The sequence below is a fragment of the Scyliorhinus torazame genome, chromosome 16 (genome assembly GCF_047496885.1).
Source record: "Scyliorhinus torazame isolate Kashiwa2021f chromosome 16, sScyTor2.1, whole genome shotgun sequence".
NCBI classification, from domain to species: domain Eukaryota; kingdom Metazoa; phylum Chordata; class Chondrichthyes; order Carcharhiniformes; family Scyliorhinidae; genus Scyliorhinus; species Scyliorhinus torazame.
In genome coordinates this window covers 95,053,794-95,075,895 of record NC_092722.1, presented here as the reverse complement: position 1 = coordinate 95,075,895, position 22,102 = coordinate 95,053,794, and the positions used below count along the sequence as shown (strand labels likewise).

The 22,102-nt window shown below is 47.2% G+C and overlaps 1 protein-coding gene across 2 annotated transcripts in view; it reads right to left on the bottom strand.

Annotated features, from left to right (window-relative positions):
* The window catches only part of LOC140392956 (hexokinase-1-like), a 1,204,152-nt gene that overhangs the window by 1,148,737 nt on the left and 33,313 nt on the right, over positions 1 to 22,102 (bottom strand). For both annotated transcript variants that reach the window (XM_072478765.1, XM_072478766.1), the window contains exon 2: positions 3,132 to 3,288. In XM_072478765.1, coding sequence (XP_072334866.1) covers positions 3,132 to 3,288 — 157 coding nt within the window. The remainder of the gene's footprint in view (positions 1 to 3,131; positions 3,289 to 22,102) is intronic.

Below are 22,102 nucleotides of genomic sequence, written 5' to 3'. Positions count from 1 at the left end.
ACAAATCTTATTGAATTCTTTGAGGAGGTGACCAAGCATGTGGATGAAGGTAAAGCAGTGGATGTAGTGTACATGGATTTTAGTAAGGCATTTGATAAGGTTCCCCATGGTAGGCTTATGCAGAAAGTAAGGAGGCATGGGATAGTGGGAAATTTGGCCAGTTGGATAACGAACTGGCTAACCGATAGAAGTCAGAGAGTGGTGATGGATGGCAAATATTCAGCCTGGATCCCAGTTACCAGTGGCGTACCGCAGGGATCAGTTCTGTGTCCTCTGCTGTATGTGATTTTCATTAATGACTTGGATGAGGGAGTTGAAGGGTGGGTCAGTAAATTTGCAGACGATACGAAGATTGGTGGAGTTGTGGATAGTAAGGAGGGCTGCTGTCGGCTGCAAAGAGACATAGATAGGATGCAGAGCTGGGCTGAGAAGTGGCAGATGGAGTTTAACCCTGAAAAGTGTGAGGTTGTCCATTTTGGAAGGACAAATATGAATGCGGAATACAGGGTTAACGGTAGAGTTCTTGGCAATGTGGAGGAGCAGAGAGATCTTGGGGTCTATGTTCATACATCTTTGAAAGTTGCCACTCAAGTGGATAGAGCTGTGAAGAAGGCCTATGGTGTGCTCGCGTTCATTAACAGAGGGATTGAATTTAAGAGCCGTGAGGTGATGATGCAGCTGTACAAAACTTTGGTGAGGCCACATTTGGAGTACTGTGTACAGTTCCGGTCACCTCATTTTAGGAAGGATGTGGAAGCTTTGGAAAAGGTGCAAAGAAGATTTACCAGGATGTTGCCTGGAATGGAGAGTAGGTCTTACGAGGAAAGGTTGAGGGTGCTAGGCCTTTTCTCATTAGAACGGAGAAGGATAAGGGGCGACTTGATAGAGGTTTATAAGATGATCAGGGGAATAGATAGAGTAGACAGTCAGAGACTTTTTCCCCGGGTGGAACAAACCATTACAAGGGGACATAAATTTAAGGTGAAAGGTGGAAGATATAGGAGGGATATCAGAGGTAGGTTCTTTACCCAGAGAGTAGTGGGGGAAGTAGTGTGGAAGTAGTTGAGTCGGAAACATTAGGGACCTTCAAGCAGCTGTTGGATAGGTACATGGATTACGGTAAAATGATATAGTGTAGATTTATTTGTTCTTCGGGGCAGCATGGTGGCATTGTGGATAGCACAATTGCTTCACAGCTCCAGGGTCCCAGGTTCGATTCTGGCTTGGGTCACTGTCTGTGCGGAGTCTGCACGTTCTCCCCCTGTCTGCGTGGGTTTCCTCTGGGTGCTCCGGTTTCCTTCCACAGTCCAAAGATGTGCAGGGTAGGTGGATTGGCCATGATAAATTGCCCTTAATGTCCAAAATTGCCCTTGGTGTTGGGTGGAGGTGTTGAGTTTGGGTAGGGTGCTCTTTCCAAGAGCCGTTGCAGACTCATGGGGCCGAATGGCCTCCTTCTGCACTGTAAATTCAATGATAATCTATGATTAATCTAGGACAAAGGTTCGGCACAACATCGTGGGCCGAAGGGCCTGTTCTGTGCTGTATTTTCTATGTTCTATGTTTTGGGCCGGCACTGCCATGTTCCGATCCTGCGGGAGAATAAACATGTGGTCAGTGAGAGGGAAGGATCATTATGTCTGGCATGAACAACTCACGTGTGACAGGTCATCCGGGCGGGGGCCGATGGATCCTCACTCTGCGGCACAGGCTAATTACGATGTGAATGACCGATCTGTCCTGGGCCACCCCCGCTACACCCAGGTCCTCCTGGAGGCCCTCCCTGTGCTGACGGCCCTATTGACTGCCTCACAGGCAGCACTGGCTGCCTGTGGCTGACACTCCAAACTCCTCGGGACCCCCATTTTGACTCCACCGCGCACAGCCGCAATGCCGTTGGTGCTTCGTCGGCCAGGCCACTCATGATGCTCTGCCCCGATGGGACGGGTTCCCGACGATGCAGGACACGTGTGGTCCCAACCTTCGTGAACCCGGCGTGCCGGCTGCGGACTGTGTCCAGCACCGCCACACCCGGCTGGAATCCATGCCGCTGGCTGGGGGAGCGTCTGACATGGTTGGGGGCACTGGTGGGGATGGCCCGGGGGTGGCCAAAGGGTGGGCTGTGGGGTCGCAGTCGGCAGGTTTGGTTTAGCGCACAGCCGTCGCCATGTTGTATGCCATGTAGCGCCGATCCAGGTTGTCAGTCGTGCGCATGTGCAGCCCGGGACCCAGCCGTTCTCCGGCCGCTTTCAGCGTGTGTGGCGGGTGTTTCAGTCGGCGCGGTGCTAGCCCCTCAACGGTATTGGAATCAGTGAAGGGTCGGCACCGAATTTCCTGTCATGAAAGTAGACACATTCTCCGCTGGCGTCAGCACTTCGGGCTGAATTTTCTGATTCTGAGGCTATGTCCGAAGCATGTGTCTTGTCTTACAACGGGAAAGTCAGCGGCGCCCCTGCACCGATGTTCCCGCCTGGTGTGGGGGGCTAGCAGCCATGCTACGTAAAACCCCCGGTGTTCCCTGCAGAAATGTCCGGAGAATTGACGGGTCCATGACTGCGCACGCGCATGGCAACAACCTGCTACGGACGCACCGCACAACATGGCGCCGGCCGGCGCTGACCTGGCCTGTCAGATAGTTCCCCCCTGTAAACCCCCTCACCACTCCTGGTCCACCCCCACCAGTTTCCCAGTCCCCGCCAAAGCCCCCCCCGCCCCCCCATGATCAACGGATCGGCTCCCTCCCCCGACTGTGGCAGCGTTAGACACAACCAGCAGCCACCACGCGAGGTTGATGAATCCTCAGACCTGAGGCTGTCCCAAGCGGCGTACTCACCAATGATGCCGTTTCGGAAGGAGCAAAGCTTCCGAAAACAGGCACCTCCTTGATTTTGGCATCATAAGGGATTCTCCGCCCAATCGGCAAATGAGATTTTGTCGTTGGCAATCGGAGAATCCTGCCCTTAGTCTCCAGAATGGAGTATCCAGCCCTTGTTCCTGGAGCATTTAGTTCACAAAATTTCCACTACACTATAACTGCACCGCACAGAGATCCCAACAGTTCAATGGACACTAATAAACTGAGGTTACACTGTTGGTTGTTGAAAACACCTGTAAGCAGGTTCATTCTGCTTTACCTGTTCCATCAGGAGTTGATCGTACAAACGTAGGCAACATCTTCAGAGTGGACATGGCCAAGGAGGTCAGACCCCTTTCCATCTCCGATTTAAAATGAACCATGATGTCTTGTATCTGCTCATCACTGAGCTGCATGTTGTAAAGAAACCGTTGTACCTGTGAGAGCAAGAAAGCTGAGTTTAGAAAGCAGAGAGAGAGAGATGCTACAGAGAGAGAGAGATACATACCACAAAGAGAGAGAGGTGGGATCTACAGAGAGAGAGAGAAACTACAGAGCGAGATAGTTAGAAACTACAGGGAGAGAGATAGAATCTACAGAGAGAGAGAGAATCTACAGAGAGAGAGAGAGAGAGAAACTGCAGAGAGAGAGAATCGAGATAGAGAGAGAATCTCCAGGGAAAGAGAGAGAAACTACCGAGAGAGAGAGGGAAACTAAAGAAACAGGGAGAAACTACAAAGAGCGAAATACTACAGAGGTAGAAAGCAACTACAGAGAGAGAGAGAATCTACAGAGAGATAGAAACTACAGAGAGAGAGAGTGAGAGAGAGAGAGAGACAGAGAGACAGAGAGAGAGAGAGATAGAAAGAGACTACTGGGAGAGAGATAGAATCTGCAGAGAGCGAGGTAGAAACTACAGAGAAAGCGATAGAAACTACAGAGAGAGAGAGAAACTAACGAAAGAGAGATAGAAACTCAGAAGGGAGCGAAACTACAGCAAGGGAGATAGATACTACAGAGGGAGAGATAGAAACTATAGAGATAGATGGTAACTGCAGAGAGAGATAGAAACTACAGAGAGAGATGGTAACTGCAGAGAAAGAGAGAAAGAAATAGATAGAATCGGGACAGAGAGGGACCTACGGAGAGAGAAATAAACTACAGAGTAACAGCGAGAATCTATAGAGAGAGATAGAAACTACAGAGAGAGAGATAGAAACTACAGAGAGAGAGAGAAACTAGAGTGAGAGAAACTACAGCAAGGAAGATAGATACTACAGAGGGAGTGATAGATACTACAGAGATAGAAAGCCTCTACAGAGAGAGAGAGAAACTACAGAGAGAGATAGAATCTAAGAGAGAGAGAAACATGTGGAAGCATTGGAAAGGGTGCAGAGGAGATTTAAATGAAAAATGAAGTGAAAATCACTTATTGCCACAAGTAGGCTTCGAATTAAGTTACTGTGAAAAGCCCCTAGTCGCTACATTCCGGCGCCTGTTCGGGGAGGCCTGTTTTTTCTTTCTCTGGGACTGGGTGGAAGGGGGTGAGAGGTCTTGGTGGGGGGAGCCACCCACGCTAGCTACCTAAAGTCAGCTAGTGAACAGAGGTGAGGTGAGAGGAGGACTGCGGACGTTGGAGCCTGGGTAGCAGGTTTCAATGGGCCGACGAGGCGAGCGAGAGGGGGGAGAAGGAATTGATGCTGGGAGATGTTTTTTCAAGGGGTTCTTGGGAGGGGGGGGGAAGGGGTTCAAAGAACAAAGAAATGTACAGCACAGGAACAGGCCCTTCGGCCCTCCAAGCCCGTGCCGACCATGCTGCCCGACTAAACTACAATCTTCTACACTTCCTGGGTCCGTATCCCTCTATTCCCATCCTATTCATGTATTTGTCAAGATGCCCCTTAAATGTCACTATCGTCTCTGCTTCCACCACCTCCTCCGGTAGCGAGTTCCAGGCACACACTACCCTCTGCGTAAAAAACTTGCCTCGTACATCTACTCTAAACCTTGCCCCTCTCACCTTAAACCTATGCCCCCTAGTAATTGACCCCTCTACCCCAGAGAAAAGCCTCTGACTATCCACTCTGTCTATGCCCCTCATAATTTTGTAGACCTCTATCAGGTCGCCCCTCAACCTCCTTCGTTCCAGTGAGAACAAACCGAGTTTATTCAACCGCTCCTCATAGCTAATGCCCTCCATACCACGCAACATTCTGGTAAATCTCTTCTGCACCCTCTCTAAAGCCTCCACATCCTTCTGGTAGTGTGGCGAGCAGAATTGAACACTATACAACAAGTGTGGCCTAACTAAGGTTCTATACAGCTGCAACATGACTTGCCAATTCTTATACTCAGTGCCGTATGCCTTCTTGACTACCTTCTCCACCTGTGTTGCCCCTTTCAGTGACCTGTGGACCTGTACTCCTAGATCTCTTTGACTTTCAATATTCTTGAGGGTTCTACCATTCACTGTATATTCCCTTCCTGCATTAGACCTTCCAAAATGCATTACCTCACATTTGTCCGGATTAAACTCCATCTGCCATCTCTCCGCCCAAGTCTCCAAACAATCTAAATCCTGCTGTATCCTCTGACATTCCTCATCGCTATCCGCAATTCCACCAACCTTTGTGTCATCTGCAAACTTACTAATCAGACCAGTTACATTTTCCTCCAAATCATTTATATATACTACAAACAGCAAAGGTCCCAGCACTGATCCCTGTGGAACACCACTGGTCACAGCCCTCCAATTAGAAAAGCATCCTTCCATTGCTACTCTCTGCCTTCTATGACCTAGCCAGTTCTGTATCCACCTTGCCAGCTCACCCCTGATCCCGTGTGACTTCACCTTTTGTACTAGTCTACCATGAGGGACCTTGTCAAAGGCCTTACTGAAGTCCATATAGACAACATCCACTGCCCTACCTGCATTAATCATCTTTGTGACCTCCTCGAAAAACTCTATCAAGTTAGTGAGACACGACCTCCCCTTCACAAAACCATGCTGCCTCTCACTAATACGTCCATTTGCTGCCAAATGGGAGTAGATCCTGTCTCGAAGAATTCTCTCCAGTAATTTCCCTACCACTGAAGTAAGTATGAAGTCCACTGAAGGCGCAGAAGGGTGGGTGAGTAAATTTGCAGACGATACTAAAGTCGGTGGTGTTGTCGATAGTGTGGAAGGAAGTAGCAGGTTACAGAGGGATATAGATAAGCTGCGTGCTGGGCTGAGAGGTGGCAAATGGAGTTTAATGTAGAGAAGTGTGAGGTGATTCACTTTGGAAGGAATAACAGGAATGTGGAATATTTGGCTAATGGAAAAGTTCTTGAAAGTGTGGATGAGCAGAGGGATCTAGGTGTCCATGTACATAGATCCCTGAAAGTTGCCACCCAGGTTGATAGGGTGGTGAAGAAGGCCTATGGAGTGTTGGCCTTTATTGGTAGAGGGATTGAGTTCCGGAGTCAGGAGGTCATGTTGCAGCTGTACAGAACTCTGGTACGGCCGCATTTGGAGTATTGCGTACAGTTCTGGTCACCGCATTATAGGAAGGACGTGGAGGCTTTGGAACGGGTGCAGAGGAGATTTACCAGGATGTTGCCGGGTATGGAGGGAAAATCTTATGAGGAAAGGCTGATGGACTTGAGGTTGTTTTCGTTCGAGAGAAGAAGGTTAAGAGGAGACTTAATAGAGGCATACAAAATGATCAGAGGGTTAGATAGGGTGGACAGTGAGAGCCTTCTCCCGCGGATGGAAATGGCTAGCACGAGGGGACATAGCCTTAAACTGAGGGGTAATAGATATAGGACAGAGGTCAGAGGTAGGTTCTTTACGCAAAGAGTAGTGAGGCCGTGGAATGCCCTACCTGCTACAGTAGTGAACTCGCCAACATTGAGGGCATTTAAAAGTTTATTGGATAAACATATGGATGATAATGGTATAGTGTAGGTTAGATGGCTTTTGTTTTGGTGCAACATCGTGGGCCGAAGGGCCTGTACTGCGCTGTATTGTTCTATGTTCTATGTTCTAAGGCTCACCGGCCTGTAGTTCCCTGGATTATCCTTGCTACCCTTCTTAAACAGAGGAACAACATTGGCTATTCTCCAGTCCTCCGGGACATCACCTGAAGTTAAGTGTTAAGTGTATACGATCCCAATTGGGATGATGTGGGATTTGTGAAGAAGGTGTTTGGGGCCATCCCTGACTTGGACACATACGAACTGATTGTGGTGGGGGTGGGACTGGAACTTGGTGCTGGAGCCAAGGTTGGACAGATCACGGCCCCATTCGCTGGTCCTATCGGGGGGGGCAAAGGGGCTGGGCTAATGGTGGAAATGGGAGGGGGTTCGATGTTAACAATGGACAGGGGCGGGTCAGGCTCATGGGACAGGGCCCGGTGGTATGATGATGGTGGATAAGAAGGGTGGGGGGGGGGGGGGGGGGGTGGTGAGAGACACCCAATTAGGATAGTCACGTGGAACGTGAGGGGGTTAGGATGTCCGGTCAAGAGTGCTTGCACATCTTAAAAGTTTGAAAGCCGATGTGGCAATGCTGCAGGAGACTCACTTGAGGGTGAAGGACCAGGTGAGACTTTAAAAGGGCTGGGTTAGTCAAGTGTTTCGCTCTGGATTTGACGGAAGGGCTCGAGGGGTAGCGGTGCTGGTCAGCAAAAGGGTACGCTTCCAGATGGAGAAGGTGGTGGCAGATCAGGGGGGTAGATATGTGATTGTGACACAGGGGCGCTGGAGGGGAGATTAGTGGCGCTGTTAAGTGTATACGATCCCAATTGGGATGATGTGGGATTTGTGAAGAAGGTGTTTGGGGCCATCCCCGACTTGGGACACATACGAACTGATTGTGGTGGGGGTGGGACTGGAACATGGTGCTGGAGCCAAGGTTGGACAGATCACGGCCCCGATCGTTGGTCCTATCAGGGGGCGGCAAAGGGGCTGGGCTAATGGTGGAAATGGAAGGGGTGGACCCTTGGAGGTTCCTGCACCCAAGGAAACGGGAGTACTCGTTTTTCTCAGCAGTCCATAAGGTATACTCGCGGATCGACTTTTTTGTGGTGGGGAAGGCTTTGCTGGCTGGAGTCAAGGGGTCGGAGTACTCGGCAATTGCAGTGTCAGATCACGCTCCACATTGGGTGGATATGGTACTGGAGAAGGGGGTAGTGTAGAGGCCGGGGAGGAAACTGGATGTGGGGCTTTTGGGCAACCAAGTGTTCTGTGAGAAAATTGAAAAGGGAATGAAAGAATATGTAGATTTCAACTGTACGGGTGAGGTGTCGAAGGCAGTTGACTTGAAGGCTCTAAAGGCGGTGGTGAGGGGTAAGGTAATTTTGTTTAAGGCCAGGGTGGACAAAGAGGAGAGGTTGGAGCGGCAGAAGGTAATAAATGAGATGTTGGAGGTAGATAGGAGTTATGCAGAGGATGGGGACCCAGCGAAGCTGGAAAAGAGGAAGGAACTACAAGCGAGCAAGGGGTACAGTTTATGAACATGGAGATAAGGCCATGGAGAGCAGGTCAGCACCAGACAGAAGCAGCGGCAAGGGAAATTCTTCAGGTGTGGGATAGGGCAGGGAAGTTGGTGGAGGCTCTGGAGCTGATTAACAAGGTTTTTGAGGAGACTTCCGGGTTGCGGCGATGCGGAGCTAAGCCGCGCGTTTCGGCAGCTCCCGCGAAAACTGACTTTTGGGCCCGCTAACGGAGCCCCAACGGCACCTTTTTAAAAATCCAACCCGTGGGGAAGGAAGAAGAAAGGTCCCCTACTAACCTGCATGGATTTGAACTGCAGGGAAACGGCGAAAAAGCGGCCCTGGAGCAGCGGGAGAAGAAACTTGGAATTTCGGCGGGAGCGGCGTGCGGGGGCTGCCGGTGGGTGAGTATTTGAGATTGAAACACTTACCTGGTCCCGTTTCTGTTCTTCTTTGCTGTTTTTTTTTAAACTTTATTTTTTAAGGCGGGAACCGGAAGTTCGACCCGAGGACTTCTGGGAAGGTTCCCCCCCCCCCCCCCCCTCACCAATAAATTCTGGAGGAGAGGAAACCCAAGACACTACACGTGTAGTGTCTCCCACCCGCCCTCCTCCTCTAACCTAATAATAAAACCCATTGGTCTGAGGTAAGTGCCATATTATATTATTATTTTCTTTTTTTTAAAAAATTATTTATTAGCCAGATCTTGGTTGAAAGTTAGAGGGATGGCAGGGAAGGGAGTGCAATGTTCCTCCTGCAGGATGTTTGAGGTGAGGGATGCCGTTAGTGTCCCTGCTGATTTTACCTGCAGGAAGTGCTGCCATCTCCAGCTCCTCCAAGACCGAGTTAGGGAACTGGAGCTGGAGTTGGATGAACTTCGGACCATTCGGGAGGCAGAGGGGGTCATAGATAGCAGCTTCAGGGAATTAGTTACACCAAAGATTGGAGATAGATGGGTAACTGTAAGAGGGACTGGGAAGAAGCAGTCAGTGCAGGGATCCCCTGCGGTCGTTCCCCTGAGTAACAAGTATACCGCTTTGGATACTTGTGGGGAGGGGGACTTACCAGGGGTAAGCCATGCGGTACGGGCTTCTGGCACAGAGTCTGTCGCTGTTGCTCAGCAGGGAAGGGGGGAGAGGACCAGAGCATTAGTAATTGGGGACTCGATAGTCAGGGGCACAGATAGGAGATTTTGTGGGAGCGAGAGAGACTCACGTTTGGTATGTTGCCTCCCAGGTGCAAGGGTACGTGATGTCTCGGATCGTGTTTTCCGGGTCCTTAAGGGGGAGGGGGAGCAGCCCCAAGTCGTGGTCCACATTGGCACTAACGACATAGGTAGAAAAGGGGACAAGGATGTCAGGCAGGCTTTCAGGGAGCTAGGATGGAAGCTCAGAACGAGAACAAACAGAGTTATTATCTCTGGGTTGTTGCCCGTGCCACGTGATAATGAGATGAGGAATAGGGAGAGAGAGCAATTAAACACGTGGCTACAGGGATGGTGCAAGCGGGAGGGATTCAGATTTCTGGATAACTGGGGCTCTTTCTGGGGAAGGTGGGACCTCTACAGACAGGATGGTCTACATCTGAACCTGAGGGGCACAAATATCCTGGGGGGGAGATTTGTTAGTGCTCTTTGGGGGGGGGTTTAAACTCATGCAGCAGGGGCATGGGAACCTGGATTGTAGTTTTAGGGTACGAGAGATTGAGAGTATAGAGGTCAGGAGCACAGATTTGACGCGCAGAGGGGGCCAGTGTTCAGGTAGGTGGTTTGAAGTGTGTCTACTTCAATGCCAGGATTATACAAAATAAGGTAGGGGAACTGGCAGCATGGGTTGGTACCTGGGACTTTGATGTTGTGGCCATTTCGGAGACATGGATAGAGCAGGGACAGGAATGGATGTTGCAGGTTCCGGGGTTTAGGTGTTTTAGTAAGCTCAGAGAAGGAGGCAAAAGAGGGGGAGGTGTGGCGCTGCTAGTCAAGAACAGTATTACGGTGGCGGAGAGGATGCTAGATGGGGACTCTTCTTCCGAGGTAGTATGGGCTGAGGTTAGAAACAGGAAAGGAGAGGTCACCCTGTTGGGAGTTTTCTATAGGCCTCCAAATTGTTCTAGGGATGTAGAGGAAAGGATGGCGAAGATGATTCTGGATAAGAGCGAAAGTAGCAGGGTAGTTATTATGGGAGACTTTAACTTTCCAAACATTGACTGGAAAAGATATAGTTCGAGTACATTAGATGGGTCGTTTTTTGTACAATGTGTGCAGGAGGGTTTCCTGACGCAATATGTTGACAGGCCAACAAGAGGCGAGGCCACTTTGGATTTGGTTTTGGGTAATGAACCAGGCCAGGTGTTGGATTTGGAGGTAGGAGAGTACTTTGGGGACAGTGACCACAATTCGGTGACGTTTATGTTAGTGATGGAAAGGGATAAGTATACACCGCAGGGCAAGAGTTATAGCTGGGGGAAGGGCAATTATGATGCCATTAGACATGACTTGGGGGGGATAGGTTGGAGAAGTAGGCTGCAAGTGTTGGGCACACTGGATAAGTGGAGCTTGTTCAAGGAACAGCTACTGCGTGTTCTTGATAAGTACGTACCGGTCAGGCAGGGAGGAAGGCGTCGAGCGAGGGAACCGTGGTTTACCAAAGAAGTGGAATCTCTTGTTAAGAGGAAGAGGGAGGCCTATGTGAAGATGAGGTGTGAAGTTTCAGTTGGGGCGAGGGATAGTTACAAGGTAGCAAGGAAGGATCTAAAGAGAGAGCTAAGACGAGCAAGGAGGGGACATGAGAAGTATTTGGCAGGAAGGATCAAGGAAAACCCAAAAGCTTTCTTTCGGTATGTCAGGAATAAAAGAATGACTAGGGTAAGAGTAGGGCCAGTCAAGGACCGGGATGGGAAGTTGTGTGTGGAGTCTGAAGAGATAGGCGAGATACTAAATGAATATTTTTCGTCAGTATTCACTCAGGAAAAAGATAATGTTGTGGAGGAGAATGCTGAGACCCAGGCTATTAGAATAGATGGCATTGAGGTACGTAGGGAAGAGGTGTTGGCAATTCTGGAAAGGCTGAAAATAGATAAGTCCCCGGGACCTGATGGGATTTATCCTAGGATTCTCTGGGAGGCCAGGGAAGAGATTGCTGGACCTTTGGCTTTGATTTTTATGTCATCATTGGCTACAGGAATAGTGCCAGAGGACTGGAGGACAGCAAATGTGGTCCCTTTGTTCAAAAAGGGGAGCAGAGACAACCCCGGCAACTATAGACCGGTGAGCCTCACGTCTGTAGTGGGTAAAGTCTTGGAGGGGATTATAAGAGACAAGATTTATAATCATCTAGATAGGAATAATATGATCAGGGATAGTCAGCATGGCTTTGTGAAGGGTACGTCATGCCTCACAAACCTTATTGAGTTCTTTGAGAAGGTGACTGAACAGGTAGATGAGGGTAGAGCAGTTGATGTGGTGTATATGGATTTCAGCAAAGCGTTTGATAAGGTTCCCCACGGTAGGCTATTGCAGAAAATACGGAGGCTGGGGATTGAGGGTGATTTAGAGATGTGGATCAGAAATTGGCTAGCTGAAAGAAGACAGAGGGTGGTGGTTGATGGGAAATGTTCAGAATGGAGTACAGTCAAAAGTGGAGTACCACAAGGATCTGTTCTGGGGCCGTCGCTGTTTGTCATTTTTATCAATGACCTAGAGGAAGGCGCAGAAGGGTGGGTGAGTAAATTTGCAGACGATACTAAAGTCGGTGGTGTTGTCGATAGTGTGGAAGGAAGTAGCAGGTTACAGAGGGATATAGATAAGCTGCAGAGCTGGGCTGAGAGGTGGCAAATGGAGTTTAATGTCGAGAAGTGTGAGGTGATTCACTTTGGATGGAATAACAGGAATGCGGAATATTTGGCTAATGGTAAAGTTCTTGGAAGTGTGGATGAGCAGAGGGATCTAGGTGTCCATGTACATAGATCCCTGAAAGTTGCCACCCAGGTTGATAGGGTTGTGAAGAAGGCCTATGGAGTGTTGGCCTTTATTGGTAGAGGGATTGAGTTCCGGAGTCGGGAGGTCATGTTGCAGCTGTACAGAACTCTGGTACGGCCGCATTTGGAGTATTGCGTACAGTTCTGGTCACCGCATTATAGGAAGGACGTGGAGGCTTTGGAGCGGGTGCAGAGGAGATTTACCAGGATGTTGCCTGGCATGGAGGGAAAATCTTATGAGGAAAGGCTGATGGACTTGAGGTTGTTTTCGTTGGAGAGAAGAAGGTTAAGAGGAGACTTAATAGAGGCATACAAAATGATCAGGGGGTTGGATAGGGTGGACAGTGAGAGCCTTCTCCCGCGGATGGAAATGGCTGGCACGAGGGGACATAACTTTAAACTGAGGGGTAATAGATATAGGACAGAGGTCAGAGGTAGGTTCTTTACGCAAAGAGTAGTGAGGCCGTGGAATGCCCTACCTGCTACAGTAGTGAACTCGCCAACATTGAGGGCATTTAAAAGTTTATTGGATAAACATATGGATGATAATGGCATACTGTAGGTTAGATGGCTTTTGTTTCGGTGCAACATCGTGGGCCGAAGGGCCTGTGCTGCGCTGTATTGTTCTATGTTCTATGTTCTATGTTATGGCACCGGCAGAGGGAAAGGAAACAGAGGTGGCTGTAGCATTGGACCCCGAGAAGGCATTTGACCAGGTAGAATGAGGGTACTTGATGGCAGTTCTGGAGCGGTTTGGGATTGGACCAAGATTTGTGAACTGGGTAAAGCTACTATATAAGGAGCCGAGGGCGAGTGTCTGCACAAACAACATCAGCTCGAGATACTGTTCTCTCCACCGTGGGACGAGGCAGGGATATCCTATGTCCCCCCTGCTGTTTGCACTTGCAATTGAGATTGCATTGAGAAGTTCGGGAGCATGGAAAGGAATAGTGCGGGGGGGGGGATAGAGCATAGGATGTCCTTATATGCCGATGATTTGCTATTATATGTGTCGGAACCGAGTGTGTCGATAGGGGGAATATTGGAGCTACTGCTGGTATTTCTCGGGGTACAAGCTGAACCCAGACAAGAGTGAGTATTTTGTGGTGTCTCGGCTGGGGGTGGGGGCAGGGGTTGGGGGGCTGCCATTCCGTAGGGCAGGGACTCATTTTAGGTATCTGGGGGTGCAGGTTGCCCGGGAGTCGGGGAGGCTTCGCAGGTACAACATCTCGAGTTTGGTGGGGAGAGTGAAAGCCGATCTGGCAATGTGGGACGGCCTTCCTCTGTCACTGGCAGGTCGGGTACAGGCGGTTAAAATGAATGTGTTGCCGCGATTTCTGTTTATTTTTCAATGCCTACCGATTTTCCTGCCAAAGGCTTTTTTCAGGGAGATTGAGGGAAGGATTACCTCGTTCATATGGGGAGGGAAGAAAGGTGCTGCTAAAGAGGGGAAGGCAGGCAACGGGTTTGGGTCTTTCAAACCTGATGTATTACTACTGGGCGGTGAATGTGGAGAAGGTGCGGAGCTGGGTCAGAGGGGTTGATTCCCAGTGGGTCAGAATGGAGGAGAGTTTGTGCAGGGGTTCAGGATTGAAAGCACTAGTAACAGCACTGCTCCCAATAGCTCCGGGATAATACTCAGGGAGTCCGGTAATAATAGCTTCATTGAAAATCTGGAGGCAGTTTCGCCAACACTTCGGGTTGGGGGCAGGGTCCAGGGGAATGCCGATTCGGGGGAACCACAGATTTGAGCCAGGGAGGTGGGATGGAAATTTAAGGAAATGGGAAGATAAGGGGTTTAAGATGCTAAAAGGCTTGTTTCTTAGGGGTCAGTTTGCAGGATTGAAGGAACTGGAAGCGAAGTATGGGCTGGAGCAGGGAGAAATGTTTAGATACATGCGGCCTTCACATTGCTGGAGGAGGTGCTGACCATATGGGGACTGGAGAAGGGGGCAGTGTCAGCGGTGTACGGAGCTATTTTGGAAGAGGATAAGGCACCACTGGAAGGGATCAAAGCAAAGTGGGAAGAAGAGCTGGGAGAGGTTATAGAGGAGGGGGTCTGGTGTGAGGTGCTCCAGAGAGTGAATGCCTCCACCTCATGTGCGAGGTTGGGGCCAGCCAGGGTTGGAAACGGGTGCGGAGGCAGATATCGTAGCCTTCGCCTCGTTGATCCCCGAAGGCAGATCCTGATGAGATGGAGAGCAGCCTCTCCACCCTGTGCCGTGGCGGGGGGACCTGTTGGAATTCTTGACTCTTGAGAAGGTTAAGTTTGAACCGAGGGGAGTGATGGAGGAGTTCTACAAGTCATGGGCATTATTCATTATGCACTTTCAAGAACTGGATAACATTGAACATTAGTTGTCGGGGATGGGTGGGAGGGTTGGGGGGAGGGGGGCTGTGTGTATTAAGGGTGACTACGGGTAATCCCTGATTCTTTTTTGTCATTTGTTTATGTAAACATGCGGGCTGATGTTTGGGGTTGGTGGGAGGATGGGATCGTTGTTATTGTTATGGGGATTGACATATTTCTTGCTGATTATTGTTTATTATTCTCCTCCTTTTTCACATTTTTTCCCAAGTTTACACAACTTGGGAGAAAATGTGAAAAACAAGAATAAAAATATTTGTTTTTAAAAAAGAGATAGAAACCACACGGAGAGAGAACTAGAAACTATAGAGGTAGAGATAGATACTACAAAGAGAGAGAGAAAACAACTACAGAGAGGGAGAGAATCTACAGAGAGAGAGAAACTACAGGGAGAGAGAGTGAGAGAAACCACAGGAAGAGAGAGATAGAATCTACAGAGCGAGATAGAAACTACAGAGAGGGATATAATTTACACAGTGAGAAATTACAAAGGGAGAGATAGAAACTACAGAGAGAGGGAGAAATTACAGAGACAGATAGAATCTACAGAGAGAGAAACGAGAGAGAGGGAGAGAGAGAGAAACGAGAGAGAGGGAGAGAGAGAAACTACAGAGAGAGAGAGAGAAACTACAGAGAGAGATAGAAACTACAGGGAGAGATAGATACTACAGAGAGAGAGAGACAAAGCAACTACAGAGAGAAGATAGAACTACAGAGATAGTGGGAGAAACTACAGAGATAGAGACTGTATCTACCGAGAGAGAGAAACTACAGAGAGAGAGAGAGAAAGACCACAGAAAAAGAGAAATACAATTCACAGCGAGATATAGAAACTGCAGAGAGAAACGAACTAGAGAGAGAGATAGGAACTACAGAGATACTGGGAGAAACTACAGGGAGAGAGATAGAATCGATAGAGAGAGGGAACTACAGAAATATGGGTAGAATCTACAGAGTGAGAGAAACTACAGTGAGTGAGCGATACCACAGAAATAGAGAGATAGAATCTACAGAGAGAGAGAGAAACTAAAGAGAGAGAGATAGAAACTACAGTGCGAGAGAAACTATATAGAGAGGGAGAGAAAAACTACAGGGTGAGCGATAGAATCTACAAAGAGAAACAGAAAGAGAGCGACAGAGAAACAGAAAGAGAGAGTAACTACAGAGAGAAACTACAGGGAGAGAGGTAAAATCTGCAGCGAGAAACTACAGAGAAATAGAAACTACAGATCAAAATAGATTGAATCGACAGAGGGAGAGAAACAATAGAGAGAGAGACAGAGAATCTGCTGAGAGAGAGTAACTACAGAGAGAGATAGAAACTGCAGAAAGAGAGAAACTACATAGAGAGAGAGAAACTACAGATATATCACACAGAGAGAAAGTACAGAGAGAGATAGAACCTACAGAGAGAGAAACCACAGGGAGAGTCATAGACACTACAGATAGAGAAACTACAGAGAGAAAGAGATAGAATCGGCACATAGCGAGTTACTATACAGAGAGAGAGTAACTGCACAGAGAGAGAGGAACTACACAGAGAGAGAATAACTACAGAGAGAGAGAGAAACGACAGAGAAATTACAGTAGTGAACTCGCCAACATTGAGGGCATTTAAAAGTTTATTGGATAAACATATGGATGATAATGGCTTAGTGTAGGTTAGATGGCTTTTTGCTTCAGTGCAACATCGTGGGCCGAAGGGCCTGTACTGCGCTGTATTGTTCTATGTTCTATGTTCGAGGGTGAGAGATCAAATCGGCAGAGAGAGAGATCAAAACTACAGAGAAAGTGATAGAAACTAAAGAGAGAGATAATCTATACAGAGAAACTACACTGAGAGAGAGATAAACTAGAGAGAGAGAGAGAGAGAAACTAAAGAAAGAGAGATAGAAACTAAAGAAAGAGGGATAGAAACTACAGAGGGAGAGATAGATACGACAGAGATAGAAAGCAACTACTAAGAGCGAGAGGATCTACAGAGAGAGAGACCACAGAAAGAGAGAGAATCTGAGAGAGATAGAATCGGGATCGACAGAGAGAAACTACCAAGAGAGAAATAAACTACAGAGCGACAGAGAGAATCTACAGATAGAGTAACTACACAGAGAGAGATATGACAGAGAGAGAGAGAGAGAGAAAAAAACTACAGAGAAAGATATAGAAACTACAGAGAGAGAGAAACTGCAGAGAGAGAGAAAAAATCTAGAGCGGGAGAGAACCTACAGGGAGAGAGGGAGAAACTATATGGAGAGAGATAGAATCTACAGAGAGAGAGAAACAATAGAGAAAGAGATAGGAACTACAGGGACAGAGAGAAACTGCAGAGAGAGAGAAATATCTACGAGGGAGAGAAACTCCAGGGAGAGAGGGAGAAACTACAGACAGAGAAACTACATAGAGAGAAAAAAAACTAGAGAGAGAGAGAGACTACAGAGAGAGAGAGAGAGAAACTACAGAGAGAGAGAGAAACTACAGAGAGAGAGAAACTACAGAGAGAAACTACAGAAAGAGAGAGAAACTACAGAGAGAGAGAAACTACAGAGAGAGAGAAACTACAGAGAGAGAGAAACTACAGAGAGAGAGAGAAACTACAGAGAGAGAGAGAGAGAAACTACAGAGAGAGAGAGAAACTACAGAGAGAGAGAGAGAGAAACTACAGAGAGAGAGAGAGAGAAACTACAGAGAGAGAGAAACTACAGAGAGAGAGAAACTACAGAGAGAGATAGAAACTACAGAGAGAGAAACTACAGAGAGAGAAACTACAGAGAGAGAGAAACTACAGAGAGAGAGACTACAGAGAGAGAAACTACACAGAGAGAGAGAAACTACAGAGAGAGAAACTACAGAGAGAGAGAGAAACTACAGAGAGAGAGAGAGACTACAGAGAGAGAGAGAGACTACAGAGAGAGAGAGAGACTACAGAGAGAGAGAGAAACTACAGAGAGAGAGCGAAACTACAGAGAGAGAGAATCTATGAAGTGATTTGAGCCCATCTGGGCGGCAGCTGGTTCCTGGGGCTGGACTGCCCTCTGACTGTCCGGCCCCTCGGCTGCTTCTACCTCCACCTGCTGTACTGGACCGACTGCGTGGTATGCACCAGTGAGTGTCCCAGGAGCCTCTTCACTAATTTGCTCAATCGAGGTGATAGTCTCTGAGATGGGGTACAGTGTTGGAGACAGCAGTGATGGACAGTCTGTGTCCTCCTCTGACCGGAAGTCCGGGGTATCCTGGATCTGGTGTTCCGACTACTCACCCCGCTGGTGCTCGGCTGTCTAGGGGACATCGGCTCTGGCACTGGCTGAGGGCAGGGAGCCCCTGATGGGCCAGACCAATTCCTGGCTGGTCATGTAAGACACAAGGTGGCATGTACGGTTAGACAGCGGGGCAGGGGTGAGACGTGATGTCATGAGGTGTGGGGTGAGGTGTGCTGGGGCGTGTAGTGAGGGGGGTTGGGGTATGGGGTTGGGGGTGTGGGGTGAGGGGGGTTGGGAAACAACAGGGAGAGAGACAGAATATGCAGAGAGATAGAAACTACAGAGAGCGAGAGAAACTACAGAGAGAGAGAAACTATACAGATAGAGAGAATCTAGAGAGAGAGAGAGAGAAACGACAGGAAGAGAGCAAGACACTACAGAGAGATAGATATAATCTACAGAGAGAGAGAAACTACAGTGAGAGAGATAGAAACTACAGCGAGAGAGAAACTACAGAGGGAGAGAGAGAACCTACAGAGAGAGAGAGAGAGAGAGAGATAGTAACTACAGACAGAGATAGAAACCACAGACAGAGAAGAAGAAACTACACAGAGAGAGATAGAATCAATGCTGAGAGAGAGAAACTACAGAGAGAGGTTAAACTACAGAGGGATAAAGAGAGTTTATAGAAATTACAAAGAGATAGAAACTACAGAGAGAGGCCAAACTACAGGGGGAGAAAATGCAGAGAGAGATATAGAAGCAATCCAGGGAGAAACTACACAGTGAGATAGAAACTACAGAGAGCCAGATAGAAACAACAGAGACAGAGAGAAACAATAGAGAGAGGGAGAGAAACAATAGAGAGAGGGAGAGAAACTACAGCGGGAGAGGCAGAAGCTAGGAAGGCAGATAGAAACTACAGAGACAGAGAGAAACTACAGAGAGATGGATATAAACTACAGAGGGAGAGATAGAAACAACAAAGAGAGAGAAATAAACCACAGAGAGAGAGATGGAAATTATAGAGAGAAGGAGAGAGAGACTAGAGTGAGAGAGATACTACAGTGAGAGAGCGAGAAACTACAGAGAGACGTGGAATTTACAGAGAGCGCGAAGCTACAGATAGAGAGAGAAACTAAAGAGAGAAAAATAGATACTACAGATAGAGAGAGAAACTACAGAGCGAAGGAGATAGAATCGACAGAGAGTGAGAGAAACTACAGAGAGCGAGAGTAACGACACAAAGAGATAAACTACAGACAAGGAGAGTGAGAAACTACAGGGAAGATGATAGAATCTACAGAGAGAAATAGAAACTACAGAGAAAGATAGAAACAACAGAGAGAGTTACAAACTGCAGGGTGTTATTGAAAATATGAGAATATGTGTCATTTGAAACATGAAGTCTGGCAATATCTGGTCTGAGAGAAACATGAGAGAATACAGGGCAAGATCCCACAAAGGGTTAACCGCAGCTGCCAGGGAAGGATTGTAAAATGCAGATAGTCTTGGTCAAGCAGGCTTAGCAAACAAGGGTTTTGAATGAAGCCAAAAAGAATGGCTCACACCTTCATTGAAATTAACTATCTTAGTCAGCAGCTGGAAAGGAAAGGATGAGGTTCAGTTGAATTTGGTGACAATTCTAGGTGTGAAAGTTTGCTAATACCAGGTAAATTAAAGAAAACTGGAGACTATCAGTCTACGAGAAACATAATTCAAAGCCAAAATCAAAGTCAAAGCCAAATTATGAGCTGAGGACACAATTGGAAAATAAAACTATAGAAATGACAGGAACCAAACCAAAATTCACACCTCTTGAAACCAAAGCATTTTTGAATATCACAAAGGAACTTTGAACATCACAAAGAAAACAATGTAATCAGAGACCTGAGGTTATGTCAAAATGAATACTTAGTTGGATTAAAATGTTTAGATCAAAGATACTTTTTATAATCAAAGAAAATAAGAGTTACTTTACAATAAAGTCATAAAAACTAGATAACTGTTAGAAAAATATATAAACCCGAAGAAAGGGGACATCAGCCAGAACCAGAACTCAGAGAGAGGCGGAGAAGAAGAGAAGGAACAAGCAGCTGACAGTCAATATCAATATACAAGGGGATATAGAAAACTCTGAGAGAAAAAAACTACAGAGAGAGAGAGACGTAAAATACAGAGAGAAAGGGAGAATCTATAGAGAGAGAAAAGCTACAGAGAGAGAGAGCGATAGGAACTATAGAGAGAGGGAGAGAAAAACTACAGGGAGAGAGATAGAATCTACAGAGAGGGAATCTACAGAGAAAGATAAACTACAGAGTGAGAGGGAGAAACGACAGAGAGAGATAGAATCTTCAGAGAGATTGTAGCTACATGGAGTGAGAAACAACAGAGAGCGTGAAACTAAAGAGAGAGAGACAGAGACTACAGACAGGGAGAAACAACACAGAGAAGAAGATAGAATTTACAGAGAGAAACTTCAGTGAGAGAGAAACTGCAGGGAGAGAGATAGAAACTAAAGAGAGAGAGATAGAAACTACAGTGAGATAGATATAAACTACAGACCGAGAGAGAGAAACTAAAGAGAAAGAGATAGAAACTACAGATGGAGAGAGAAACTACAGCAAAAAGGAGGTATAATGTACAGCGAGAAACTACAGAGAGAGACAGAAACCACAGAGAGAAAGAGATAGAATCAATGCTGAGAGTGAGAAACTACAGAGAGAGATTAAAACTACAGCGAGAGAGAGAAACTACAGAAAGAGAGAGAGCGAAACTACAGTAAGAGAGAGACATAAACTATAGAGGGAGAGAGATAAAATCTACAGAGAGAGATTATAGAAACTCCAAAGAGAGATAGAAACTACAGAGAGATGCCAAACTGCAGGGGGAGAGAAAATGCAGTGAGATATAGAAACGATCCAGAGAGAAACTACAGAGAGAGAAATAGAAACTACAGAGAGAGGTTAATACTATAGAGAGACAGAGAGCGAGAGAAACTACAGAAAGAGAGAGAGAGAAACTACAGAGAGAGGAATGTAAACTATAGAGCGAGAGATAGAAACAACAGGGAGAGAGAAAGAACCCACAGAGAGAGAGATGGAAATTATAGGGAGAGGGAGAGAGAGCCGAGAGTGAGAGAGATGCTACAGTAGATTATCATAGAATTTACAGTGCAGAAGGAGGCCATTTGGCCCATCGAGTCTGCACCGGCTGTTGGAAGGAGCACCCTACCCAAGGTCAACACCTCCAACCTATCCCCATAACCCAGTAACTCCACCAACACTAAGGGCAATTTTGGACACTAAGGGCAATTTATCATGGCCAATCCACCTAACCTGCACATCTTTGGACTGTGGGAGGAAACCGGAGCATCCGGAGGAAACCCAGGCACACACGGGGAGGATGTGCAGACTCCGCACAGACAGTGACCCAAGCTGGAATCGAACCTGGGACCCTGGAGCTGTGAAGCAATTGTGCTATCCAAAATGCTACCGTGCTGCCCAGTAGAGAGCGAGAAACTACAGAGAGATGTAGAATCTACAGAGAGAGAGAAACTACAGATAGAGAGAGAAAGTAAAGAGGGAAATAGATACTACAGATCAAGAGAGAAACTATAGAGCGAAGGAGATAGAATCTACAGAGAGAGAGAAACTAGACAGCGAGAGTAACGACACAAAGAGATAAACTACAGACAAGGAGAAACTACAGGGAAGATGATAGAATCTACAGAGCAAGATAGAAACAACAGAGGGAGAGGGAGAGAATATATATACAGAGAGAAACGACAGGGAGAGAGGGAGAAACTACAGAGAGGGAGATTGAATCTATAGAGAGAGGGAAACTACACTGAGAGAGAGAAATTACAGAGAGAGATAGAAACTACAGAGAGAGATAGAATCTAAAGACTGAAATATCGAATCTACAGAGAAAGATAGAAACAACAGAGAGTGTTACAAACTGCAGGGGGAGAGAATATATAAAAACACCAATTGAGAAACTACAAGAGAGAGATAGAAGCTACAGAGAGAGAGAGAGAAACTGTAGCCAGAGATAGATACTACAGAGAGAGAGAGAGATATAAACTACTGAGAGGGAGGGAGAGCCTAGAGAGAAAGAAACTACAGACAGAGAGAGACATAGGAACTATAAAGAGAGGGAGAGAAAAACTACAGGGAGCGAGAGACAGAATCTACAGAGAGAGACTCTACAGAGAGTGATAAACTACAGAGTG